Source organism: Mauremys reevesii, linkage group 22 (genome assembly GCF_016161935.1).
Source record: "Mauremys reevesii isolate NIE-2019 linkage group 22, ASM1616193v1, whole genome shotgun sequence".
NCBI classification, from domain to species: Eukaryota; Metazoa; Chordata; order Testudines; family Geoemydidae; genus Mauremys; species Mauremys reevesii.
Window position 1 is genome coordinate 7,748,852 of NC_052644.1, and position 13,241 is coordinate 7,762,092.

The following is a 13,241-nucleotide window of genomic DNA, read 5'->3' on the forward strand; positions in this document are numbered from 1 at the left end:
TTGTGCCTGTCCAGTCCCCAGCACTTTCACTGAGGTTTCACTCCATCACCTGGTCTCCCCGGCTCAGGGGTTGAAGTCAGCAGAGCCGGGAGCTGCCCTACGGGGCTGGTTCCAGCCAAGGAAAGTCCCCACCTACTGCTGGGCTGAGGGTACGTTGATGGGGCATCATGCCGTGGTGCGGGAGAGGCAGCAGCGGCCTGTGCTCTTGCAGCCATTAGAGACAGGAGTTGCTGGAACAGTTCTCTCTGTTGGGCTCTGTCCTCCTCCCTTAGCTGCCGTTCCTGTTCCAGGAACTGCTTTGCAAGTGCCTGCTCCCTGGCTGAAACGCTCGCCTCCAGCTGGATGGCGAGCCTCAGCCTTTCCACCTGCCTCTCAGCACGCCGTTGTTCCAGTCTTTCATCCCTCTGCTTCTGGTAGTGCACCTGCTGCTCTACCCTCTGAAGAACATGGGCCATGACTTCGTCACGGAAACGCTTTCTTTTGGAGCGGTCTGCGAGGGTACGCTGGGCCAGGGATGGAGTCCCTGAAGAACAGCAGGCCGTGTAGCTCGACGGTCCTAAAACAGGACAAGGAAGAGAGGGTTAGTGTCGAAACTAGCTTGGCGGAGGAGACAGAATCAATAACTGAGGAATCCCAAGGACATTAAATGTAACAGTTCTGAAGTGAACCTACCCATATTGTGAAGGGGACACTTCAGTCCTCACACTGTCTCTTGACACAGCCTTGTTAATCACAGTGACAGATGTGCAGAAGCAAAAGTTTAAAATTAAAACCTTTACTCTGCTTCATAAAAAACTTTGTCACTTATTGCCATATGGGGGAGGGGTGTATAGCGCCCTCACTGCAAAAGGCTTCTTCTGTTGTTTCAAACCTTTCCTGTTTCAGAAGGCATAACAGTACTTCTGGTGCCCTCGTGGCAGAGAGAGATGTTATTCCAAGCTGCTGGAGGGAAACCCGCAGTGTCAGCAGCAGAAGTATTCAAATTGGCAATTGATCTTTGATTATTAGTAGATAAGTATGTCCAATGGCCTGTGATGGGATGTTAGATGGGGTGGGATCTGAGTTACTACAGAGAATTCTTTCCTGGGTGCTGGCCGGTGAGTCTTGCCCACATGCTCAGGGTTTAGCTGATGGCCATATTTGGGGTCGGGAAGGACTTTTCCTCCAGGGCAGATTGGCAGAGGCCTTGGAGGTTTTTCGCCTTCCTCTGCAGCGTGGGGCATGGGTCACTTGCTGGAGGATTCTCTGCACCTTGAGGTCTTTAAACCACGATTTGAGGCCTTCAATAGCTCAGACATAGGTTAGGGGTTTGTTACAGGAGTGGGTGGGTGAGCTTCTATGGCCTGCATTGTGCAGGAGGTCAGACTAAATGAGCATAATGGTCCCTTCTGACCTTAAAGTCTATGAGTCTATGGCCTGGTCTACACTATGCATTTAAACCGATTTTAGGAGCGTTAAACTGATTTAATGCCGCACCGGTCCACACTAAGAGGCCCATTATATCGATATAAAGGGCTCTTTAAACCGGTTTCTGTACTCCTCCCCAATGAGAGGAGTAGCGCTAATATCGGTATTACCATATCGGATTAGGGTTAGTGTGGCCGCAAATTGACAGTATTGGCCTCCGGGTGCTATCCCATAGTGCACCATTGTGACCGCTCTGGACAGCAATCTGAACTTGGATGCAGTGGCCAGGTAGACAGGAAAAGACCCGTGAACTTTTGAATATCATTTCCTGTTTGCCCAGCGTGGAGCTCCGATCAGCACGGGTGGCGATGCAATCCCAAATCCAAAAAGAGCTCCAGCATGGACCGTACGGATGTGATCGCTGTATGGGCAGACAAATCTGTTCTATCAGAGCTCCATTATAGAAGACGAAATTCCAAAGCATTTTTAAAAAATTTCCAGACAGAGGCCACAGCAGGGACTCAGCACACTGCTGCATGACAAGCGTAACGGAAAGCCAAAGAATCAACTGGACGCTCATGGAGGGAGGGAGAGGGGACTGAGGACTCAAGCTATCCCACAGTTCCTGCAGTCTCCGAAAAGCATTTGCATTCTTGGCTGAGCTCCCAATGCCTGTAGGGTCAAACACATTGTCCGGGCTGGTTCAGGGCATAGCTTGTCAATTTACACCCCACCCCCAGAAGGAAAAGGGAAAAAAATCGTCTCTTGACTCTTTTAAATGTCACCCTATGTGTACTGAATGCTGCTGGTAGACGCGATGCTGCGGCAGTGAACTGTTGCATCCTTGCCCCCCCTCTTTGGTGGCTGATAGTACAATATGACTGATATCCATTGTCATCATCAGCCTTGTGGCAGATGGTATAGTACAGAAGGACTGGTATCTGTCTTTATCATCAGCCCATGAGTGCTACTGCTTCCCAGTAGATGGTACAGAACAGCAGGTAACTGTCTTCATCATAGCAACAGGGGGCTGAGCTCCATCAGCCCCCGCCCTTCATGTGTAAAGAAAAGATTCTGTTCTGCCTGGACTATCATAGCAGTGGGATGCTGGGCTCCTCTCCCCCACACTGCTTAATGTCCTGTCTGGACTATCATAGCAGCTGGAGGCTGCCTTCCCCTCATTTTATCTCACTAACAATTCATTGTTTCTTATTCCTGCATTCTTTATTACTTCATCACACAAATGGGGGGACACTGCAACAGTAGCCTAGGAAGGCTGGGGGAGGAGGGAAGCAACAGGTGGGGTTGTTGCAGGGGCACCCCTTGTGAATGGCATACAGCTCATCATTTCTGCAGGATCTGACACAGAACAGCTGTGCTTTCTGGTTCTCTGATACACTGGTTCTCTAGTACACTTGCCCCATACTCTAGGCAGGACTGATTCTATTTTTAGATACCATAAAGGAGGAATTGACTCAGAGAGTCAGTCCCATTTTTGTCTTTTGTGCCCCCAGCTGACCTCAGCCAGGGGCACCCACGATAGCAGCAGAGAGTACAGTACAGAAGAACTGGTAACCATCATCTCATTGTCAATTTACAATGGCAGCAGACAGTACAGAACAGCTGATAACCATCTCTGCTGTCATGCAAAAGCAAATGAATGCTACTGTGTAGCGCTGCTGAATCGCCTCTGTCAGCGGCATCTAGTACACATACGGTGACAGTGACAAGAGGCAAAACAGGCTCCATGGTTGCCATGCTATGGCGTCTGCCAGGGCAATCCAGGGAAAAAGGGCGCGAAATGATTGTCTGCCGTTGCTTTCCCAGAGGAAGGAGTGACTGACGACATTTACCCAGAACCACCCGCGACAATGATTTTTGCCCCATTAGGCACTGGGATCTCAACCCAGAATTCCAAGGGGCGGGGGAGACTGCGGGAACTATGGGATAGCTACGGAATAGCTACCCACAGTGCAACGCTCCAGAAATCGATGGTAGCCTCGGACCATGGACGCACACCACCAAATTAATGTGCTTAGTGTGGCCGCGTGCACTCGACTTTATACAATCTGTTTTACTGAACCGGTTTATGTAAAATCGGAATAATCCCGTAGTGTAGACATACCCTATGTATAGTGACGGGCGGGGGGGATTGGGGAGAGGGGCCTGGAAAATTCACTCTTCCATGCAGTGTGACAAACTCTCTAGAGTTCCTGCTTCAGGAGAAGTTTGCAGCTATGAGCAGCTAGGATTTAGTTGGGTTTGGTCCTGCTTTGAGCAGGGGGTTGGACTAGATGACCTCCTGAGGTCCCTTCCAACCCTGAGATTCTATGATTCTATGATTGGGTCAGAACCCATGAGGGAATTAACATGATGCTGTGTTAGCTCACACATGGCTTATCCTGTTATTACTGTATGCAAAATTTTCTGAAATCTGCAACTTTACTCTGCCCTTGCATGGATTATCTCTAATGGAAATGGACTAGATGTGGACATACAGAATACTGTTTCCCAAATACACACACACTCAGTTCATTGTTTGTTGACAGGCAGCTGCATAAACCTAGGGGTGATTGCAGAGTGGCAAATTTCTAATAGGAAAACAAGAATGACCATGGCAAATCGCTGTGACTTAAAATAACCATTACAGCTGCTGTAGGGAAGTTGGAAATTCCAAGCCCCCACTGTGAACTCCACGTGATGTGGGAGGGGAAGGGGGGGATGCCTAGGGACTGTAATACAATCTGCTGTTACTAGCCAAACACTGGTAGCCCGGGGTAGCTTACTGGTTTTGCATTGCTTCTTAAAGCAGAAATTGCTCCCATTACTGTAATAATACACTTTGAATCGGAACCATACACTTACCGGTGGGTTCTAGGGCCGCTTCTGTCTCCACCGGGTTGTTGGCAGCGGGCTGTTCTTCAGAGGCAGGAGGATCAAACAGCTCTTCTGAGTAGGGACTGAGAATTTGCTGTTGAGCCTGATCCACCGTCTGCTCTGGAACTGGTTGCATTAAAAAAGTCACTTCATGATCCTGGCTGGGAACCTGCTGCTGCCTGCAATCAGTCCCCAGCAGGGCACCATCCCCACTCACAAGGTCATCATGAAGCACGGTTGGCTCTGTGCTGGGCACAGAGCTCAGGACCCGGTCAAAGTCATCATAAAATGGACATGTCATTGGTGAGTTGCCCGATGAGCGATTCTTATCCCTGGTCTTCCTGTATTCTCTCTTTAGCCTTTTAATTCGCTCCCTGCACTGGTCACTTGTCCGAAAAATCTGCAGAGCGGCCAGCTTTTTAGATATCTGCTGGTACAGGTGGTCATTCCTGGTGCTTTTGCTGAAATCCACAGTTTTACTGGCCTCACACCACAGATTCACCAAAATCTGGCTGTGCTCAAGTGACCAGGAAGCAGCTCGCTTTACAAAAGGCTTGAATGGCTCAGTGTCCATTGCACACCCTGGTGGATTTCTGATCCTGTGCTTGCAGAGCAGCGCTCAGAAGACAGTGGGTTAACTCTGACTTGCTGACATTTGCAAAGGGGGGGGCTTCCGTTTGCAACAGAGTGCATTGCAGATTGCTGGCATAAAGAGGACTAAGGAAGTTGTCCCAGTGAACTCTGGGATACATCCGCAGACAACCAGGACCTGAATCAAGCCAGGGTCATGTCTACACTGCAAAGCAATAGGGCTCAGACTCCCCACCCTTCAGGGTCCTGGGACCCTGGGTTCAAGCTCAGGGTTAGCACAATTGCAGTGTGGAAGCAAGTGGGCTTTGCATTGAGCCTGAGGTTTATATTGCAGTGTAGAGACAGCCTTGGTCACTTTCCTGTTCCCAGGGCATTCACGCTCCTGTAGCTGGATTAGCTCCTACAAGGGCTAACAGCAGCAAAAGCCTCGGTGTGTGTGTCAGTAACGCAGCAGCTCTGGGACTCACAGATGCAGGAGAAGGAGCAGAGATGGGGGCTAGTTCCCTCTGGAGAAAGTCCCTGTCCCAGTGTGTGTGGCAGGCTGCAGCGCAGCCCAGGTTGGTATTGAAGGAGACAGCAAGAGGCTGGAACAGCTGGGAGCAGGGGGTGCTGGCAGGGAGGACACACAAAGAACAAGACACTGAGCAGCACCTGGCTGTGGGTGCTCTGTGAAACACAAGATGCTGCTACCTCCAGTGCGACCGGGGAGCCCTGGCTGAGCAGCTGTTGCTTTCCCAGCCAGGTCTGTTCTGGGGAGAGATCTTCCTTAAAGTTCTTCCTGTGCCCAGCTTAGGTGGGGACTTTCTCCAGCTGGAAACACCCCCCCGGGCAGCCTCAGGCTCTGCCAACACCAATCCCTGAGCCAGAGACACCAGCTAATTGAGAGAGACTTGGGGAAAGGGCTGGGGATGGGCAGGAAAGTGACTTTCAGAGCTCACAGCCCCGGGAATCTGCTCCCTTGTTAACGTGCCTGGATTGTAGATGCCTTGACAGCAAGGAAATTGCCCTCAGTCTGCGTCCAGCTGCAGTCAGGATATGCCCAGGAGGCACTGGCCCTAACTGCCCTGAGTCTCAGACCATAGGCTGGCCCACCCTAGCCCCAGCCTGGACCACAGGGGAAGAGTGGGAAGCAGGAGGGGACCTCAGGGCAGAGACATGCCTGACTGCTTGTGGAGTATGGTAGAGGAACACCCAGAGTTCTCCAGTAACTATATAAGTACCTCCTTCAGAGATGGTACAGGAATGCACTCACCCCTCATAAGACAAGGATGGGATGAGAGGACAATGGATGGGGATGTTTTGTTTGAACTCGCAGGTACAAGGTGTAGGGTTGGTAACTAGCCACGTCTGGCGTGAAACACGTAACTTGTCTGCATCAGTGTATAAAAAGGAGAAGTCATAGGAGGGGCATCTTTGGCCAGCCAAGGGGGCAGCGTCCTGGTGCCCTGACTGAGCTGGTACCATGGTCGGGGGCATATGTGTGTTAGTGCACCTGGAACCGCGGAGCCAGGATGCTGGTACCCTGCTTTGCTGACAATAAACCTGGCCCAGTGCCTTTGTCACTGAACTGTGCCGATGGTCTTTCCTGTGAGTAACACCGAGGGCTGCTGCTGAATGAACATGCAGCATGTCTGCGAGCGCAGCTGACACTGGGGCTCCTTGAACCGTAACAAAGCGGCTGCAGCAACAACCCTGGGAAGCCTGCTCAATAACATCCGAAGCTGCTGGCCTCCCTTGGCCATTACTGCCAGCAGAATCCACTCCCTGCTGAAAATGGGGCTGTGAAAGGGGGCAGAGGGGGCAAATCGGAAGGGAGGGAGGGGGGAGAATTTGTGCAGGGCAGGCAAGCTGAATGCACTGGTGGGTCAAAATGTGGAGGCAGGGGAAGCAGAGGGGCAAAGTCAGGGCCAGGGAGTAGACGTGGGGTTAAGAAAAGGGGAGGTGCCTGGCAGCCAGTGGCAGAGGCCATACCCGGGAGAGGGAGGGGTTAGGGGATGACAGTTACCTCACAATGCAGGGAGCCTTCTGAAGTGTTTGCAATCAGTGTGTGGAGGCAGAAGGGCTTTATTGCCCTCCACAGGATGGTCCATCTCCATACCCCCTCCCCAGGGCTGTGTTCCTGAAGGCACAGTGCATCCCTAGGCCTAGACGAGGCAGCTGATCCCGATCTGAAACGATGTATGGAGCTGCTGAAGGAGATTAGAAACTGGGAATGGTTGGGTCATTACACTAATTAAATCTATTTCCCTATGTTAAATTCTCCTCACACCTTCTATGGGTCATCTTAATTATCATTTCAAAAGTTATTTTTCTCCTGCTGGTGATAGCTCATTTCAATTGATTAGACTCTTCCAGTTGGTATGCATACTTCCACCTTTTCATGTTCTCTGTATGTATAAATATCTCCTGTCTGTGTGTTCCATTCTATGCATCTGAAGAAGTGGGCTGTAGCTCACGAAAGCTCATGCTGAAATAAATTTGTTAGTCTCTAAGGTGCCACAAGTACTCCTGTTCTTTTTGCGGATACAGACTAACACGGCTGCTACTCTGAAACATATTGTTTACACACACACACACACACCACAGACAGACAGACACAGATACACACACACACAGATGCACACCACAGACAGAGACAGCGAGAGAGACACACACACATGGATACACACTACACCACACACAGACACATCACACACACACACACAGACACACACACCACACCACATGCACACGGACACACCACATCACACATACAACACAGAGAGACATACCACACCACACACACACACACCACATCACCCCCCCCACACCCCACAGACAGACACACACCCCACAGACAGACACACACACACAGAGACACCACACATATGCACACAGACACACACAGACACACGCACACAACACACAGAGACACACACAACACACAGACACACACACCACACACAGACCCACACACCACACCACACCCATGCACACAACACAACACACACATTAACAATTTGTAATCTTCATACATGGTTTTGGTGTTGAAACATGGGCATCCTCAGTGCCAGCGAGGGAGCAAACCGTGCATGGGAGCAGTTTCTTAGTTACTGTCATTTCTATTCCCTTGGCCCAAGAAGCCTCCATCCCACAGCCCAGGACCTGCTGTGCTAAGCACGGCACAGGCCCTGCCCTGAAGATCTGACCCCCCAGACACACACAGGGTGGGAGGAGGGGCAGCAATGTGATGGCAGCAACTGGCATGTTAGTGCCAGCGGCGGATTAGCCACTGGGCCAATGCGGCCCGTGGTCAGGGACCCTGGCTAATTGGGGGCCCCCAGAAAAATGGGCACCCCATGCCCCAACCCGCTCAGCACGCCTGGCGCTCCGGCCGGGGAGTGGCAGGACTGCCGGGCAGGCAGAGTGGGGAAAGCCCCTGTGCCCCGACCCCACTCCCCAGCAGGAGTGGGGGGAGGACAGGGGTGACTGCACGAGGAAGGGGTGAGGAGGGGCCCCCACTTGCTCTGGCCCAGGGCCCCACCAACATCTAATCCGCTCCTGGTTAGTGCCACCATTGTTTGGTTGGTTTTTTTTGGTTGGGTTTAATTAGGCTGGGACCAGCTAAAGGGGAGGGAGAGGGATACTGAAGGGAAGGGCTGACGGGGACAGGGATGGGGAGTAGAAGAGGAAGAGTCAAGATGTGAACCCTTCTCTACAAGGGGCAGGTCAAACCCCACAGATCTACAATGCTCTGAACATAAGAACGGCCACGCTGGGACAGAGCAATGGTCCATCTAGCCCAGTAACTAGACACCGAGCCATTGGTCACTACCCGTTGAGCATGACGATCTAGCCAGCTTTCTATTCACCTTATAGTCCATTCATCCAGTCCATACTTCCTTAACTCGCTGGCAAGAACACTGAATCAATAATCCTGAGTCACTTAAAAACTAGCCCCAAAGTACCCCAATCTATTTATTTAAACAATTGTTTTTATTAACACTGTGGTCTGTACCTTTAAAAAGAGTCACTATCTAGAGTGTAATTAAATGAGGGATGTTAGCTGCATAGATCTATAAGAAACACATTTTGGCAGCCAACTCATATGAATTGTTCAGGTTGGCTCGGGATTCTGTTCACTGAAGGGTTTATACAAATAGTTATGATAAATTCAAAGGATTAAGTTGGAGGGAGGTTTCTAGTGTGCTGTGGTGAGGATTTGAGGGAGTAAATGTCACCTCCGTGAAATTCATTAATGGGTCTTAAGTTTGTGAGACTCTGCCACCCTCAGAAATGGTAAACAGTGCGTCCCACAGGAGATAAGAATATTTACCAGCTGGAAGAGAAGGAGATACAGCAGAGAGCTGCAAAATGGCTGCTTGAGGGGCAGCAGCTCCTCAAAAGTAGGGTGACCACATAGCAACGGTGAAAAAACAGCATGAGGGTGGTGGGTAATAGGCACCTATATAAGAAAAAGTCCCAAAAAACAGGACTGTCCCTTTAAAAACGGAACATCTGGTCACCCTACTCATAAGGTATCCGGTGAAAAGGTCCTAAAAAAGTGCAGCCCCACTCGGGAGAGATTTGGTAAAATCCAGGCATTCCCAGTGGAACTGGTGTTTCTGTGTCACAGTCTATGGACCTGACCCCAAAGCCCATTGCTGGCAAAGGAAAGATTCCCACTAGGGTGACCAGATGTCCCAATTTTATAGGGACAGTCCTGATATTTGGGGCTTTTTCTTATATAGGCTCCTATTACCCCCCACCCTCTGTCCTGATTTTTCACACTTGCTGTCTGGTCAGCCTAACTCCCACGGACAAGTGGAACTAAATAGCAGAATAAATGGCCACACTGGGGTACTGCCAGTCACCGCAAAATTAGAGACTTGGAAACAGTTAGAAAGTTTTAAGTGTAATTTGAACAATGTTTGTGGTGGTGGCAGCACACGCTTGTTTCTTCACAGCAGGGAACGATTCCAGGTGGTCAATGAATTTGAAACAGGGCCGCAGCAGTTCCCAGGCCTGCTATTGGCTCTGCCAGACACACCTCTGCATTCCGATTTGCTGAGCAAAGAATAGCCAAGGGAGGGGATGCTGGAGGGGAGGAGTAAGCAAAGTTTGCTTCTGGCTGCTGAGGGGAGGGGGAAGGAGTGAGCAGCGTTGCTCCCAGCTGGTGGTAGGGAACTTGCCCCCGCTCCCCGAAATGGTGCCCCTGATGACAACAGGGAAGAGGGAGCCATGCAGAAGAGAGCTCCAGGAGTGGGAAGACTCACCAGATTGCCCAGTTTTTGTGCCTGAGAGGTGGCTGGGGCACCGAGACAGAGCTAAATCAAATTAACTCCACTGAAATTCTGAATCAGAGCATCCGCACGGGGGTTTAATGTGGTTTAACTAATCCACTTTAAAAGTTAATTGGGATTAATTTTTCTGAGCGTCTCCATCTAGAACAACTGTAGGTTCATGTTTTCTAGCTTCTTTTTACAGCCATAAGGGTGAGGAACTTGCTTTTATTTAAAAAGGAAAACTGAGGTTCTCCTTTAATCCCGTAACTCCTGGAGCTGGAGTGTTAAGAAAAACATCAAATATTGCAACGCTCATGATGAAATTCCACAAACTGGCAACGCTGTGCAGTCCTGCTGCTGTGTGTTATAAACCTGCCGCGATGTGCTGCTAGCTATTGAGGGGTTATTGTGACTAAGGGTTCATGTTTGGGATTATTACTGTTAGCTTGTGGGGCCCAGCTGGGCAGTTTGTACCTTGGGGATTTATTTCTAACTAGCCAGTTCCCGCAGCATGGGGCTGGATCGGAGCCTGAGACCCCTACAAGGAAAAAGCCCCGTAGCCCAGTGCCCCGAGCCCCCCAAACCATTCTGAAGTTTCATTTCTGGCTGACACTGGAGAGTTGAAGCCCTGGCTCTCTGGTCTCTGTTTTTAGCTGAGGCTGGCACGAGATTCCCTGCTGGGTGGGGGTGTCAGGGTGTTGTCGTGACTTAGGGGAACAGAACCAGCGTGGGAGAATTTTTTTTTTCCAGTTGAGAAACCAGCCCTTTCCTTATGCTGACTTTCAGAACAATCTGTTGTGGGGGTGGTCACAGGGATATTACATGGGTGCTAATGGCAGGGGAGGTGTCCGTGAGACCGTCTGTTGCAGTCAGCTCCACAGGCGGAAGAAATTCATGAAACCCTGATGTAGAGTCAAAAAGCAAGACAAATTTGCACAGTTGCATTTATAGCGTTGGCCAGTAGATGGCGGCATTAATGCGTGTCTGGAAAAAATTCAGAGCCGGGGGAGGGGGGGAGCGCACCATCAATGTTTCCAGATGTGAGATGCAGCTGTGTGTCACTGAAGGCCCATCTCGGGGGGGGCGCATGTGTCCTTCCAGTGGTGGGAAAGACCCCTGCGCCCTACACAGGTTAGCCCTGACTGCATTTTGCTGTTATGATTTATATAAAAGGATCCTCCGGTGGAGGGGCATAGACCACATGGGGGGCAGGTGGGGGAAACCTTGAATGTGGGGGAGGGGCAGAGACCACATGGGGGCAGGTGGGGAGACCCTGAATGTGGGGGAGGGGAGAATCACAGCCTCCCTATCACAACACCAGTGAGTGCCTGGCTAGTTAACCCAGTGGCAGGAGTTTGGGGGCCTCTGTCCTGCCCTGTGAGTGCCGTGGGGCTGGCAACAAGGCGTATGCTGATGGGGGGGTGTGCTGGTAGGGACCAGCAGGTAGTTCCCCTAGCGCGGGGTGGGGAATCCTCACACAGCATGGGGCCCAGGGGATTTCCCAGCAGGGCAGAGCATCTGAGCCAGACACCAATTCCCAGATTGTGGGGAGGATCACCTTCTGGAGTGAGGAGCAGGGTCACTGAGGGGGATATCACAGTCCCCTTTGCCTGGCCTGGCAGGGTCACTGATGTTTATGAATCTGCCAAAGTCTAGCAGTGTTTGGGGTTCCCTTGCAGCCCCAGCTCCTGGAGCCCTGGGATCTGGGTGACACGGACTCACAGATCGTGCCCACTCTTGGTCCCGTGCGATCTCTGTGTGTGGGGGTGCCTCTTTCAGTGCGACAGCCCTTCTCAGGGGTCCACTCTCTCTTGGGGTCAGGCCCCTCCACCTCCTGGAGCCGCACCTCTCAGAGCCTTAGCACGTCTGTCTCTCGCCGTGGGCCCCCTCAGAGTCCACTCGCTTTGGACCCCCTCCTCGCCAGGGGATGATGCATCCCTGTTCTCTAGACCGGAGTGACTCTCAGCCAGCATAAAACAGGAGGGTTTATTCAGCGTTGAACACAGCACAGGAAACTCTCAGGGCCTCAGGCCTGGCCTCCCTCAGCACAGCACATCCCAGTCTCCCTGCATCCAGGTGGGCTCTGCCTGATCCCTCTCTCCAGTCCAGAGACCCCCCTGCTTCCCAGCTGGGCATCTGACATCACCGGCCCCAAGCCCCGCCTCTGTCCATTGTCTTCAATCCAGGTAAACAGGGTCGCCTGGGCCTCCTCTCCTCTCTTCTGTCCTTTGGCCTCCTCTGGCTGGAACCGGCTGGTCAGGTCACCGGGGTCCTCTCTCCACAGCCCATTGTCCTCCCACTTGCCAGAACCGGCTGAGACTCCTGAATTGGGTCTCCGGGTCACCAGATCGCCAGGTCACCAGTCGCTGAGGTCTCCGTCCTCCAGGCCATTGGCTGGGGTCCCAAGTTCCCTCTCCGGTTCTCTGTAGCAACAAACTCCCTCTCCCCTTACCTCGTTAAACCAGTAACACCCAGGGAAACTGAGTCCCACCCCCTCTGAATGCAAACCATTGGAAAACAAGGAAAAAACAAGAAAATCCCCCACTTCGTCATACTGGGCTGTCCCTGCTTTTGGTTAAACAAAGTCAGGTCCCAGCTCTGGAGTTTGGGAAGAGAAGTGGAAACGGGGGCCCCCAGGAGGCTCTGGTGCCGGGAGAGCAGAGGGATTCCATCCTGCTTCTCACTGGCCACAGGTCCTGGAGCCTCTGCACTCGGCATCCTGCCGAGATGGGTTGGCCTTTCTGTGGCCTGCTGGGGGCACTCACCCTCCGGGCGGCAGGACTCCTGGCTAGTGACCTGCAGAGCTGCAGCTGGAAGAGAGAGCAGACAGCAGTGACGGGGACGGGGCACAGTGAGATAGCGAAAGCTACCATGCAGCCAACAGGACTCACCCCAGAGGGGCTGCATCTGAGCACCCGGTGAGGGGTTCCTGTGTAAACAGCCCCTGTGCCCCACCCCAGAGGTGGCTGCATCTGAGCACCCGGTGAGGGGTTCCTGTGTAAACAGCCCCTGTGCCCCACCCCAGAGGCAGCCGCATCTCAGCACCAGACAAGGGGCCCCTGTATAAACAGACTCCATCACAGAGGGTTGCTGGATCAGGCC

General features: G+C 52.0%; 1 protein-coding gene across 1 annotated transcript; it reads right to left on the reverse strand.

Annotated features, from left to right (window-relative positions):
- On the reverse strand, positions 1 to 4,906 carry LOC120388110 (trihelix transcription factor DF1-like). Its single transcript, XM_039509704.1, has 2 exons — positions 4,273 to 4,906; positions 1 to 556 (listed from the first exon to the last, which is right to left on the reverse strand). Exons 1-2 carry the CDS (start codon positions 4,856 to 4,858, stop codon positions 27 to 29), a joined length of 1,116 nt encoding a protein of 371 aa, XP_039365638.1. The 5' UTR covers positions 4,859 to 4,906; the 3' UTR covers positions 1 to 26.
- Between the last annotated feature and the right edge of the window lie 8,335 nt (positions 4,907 to 13,241).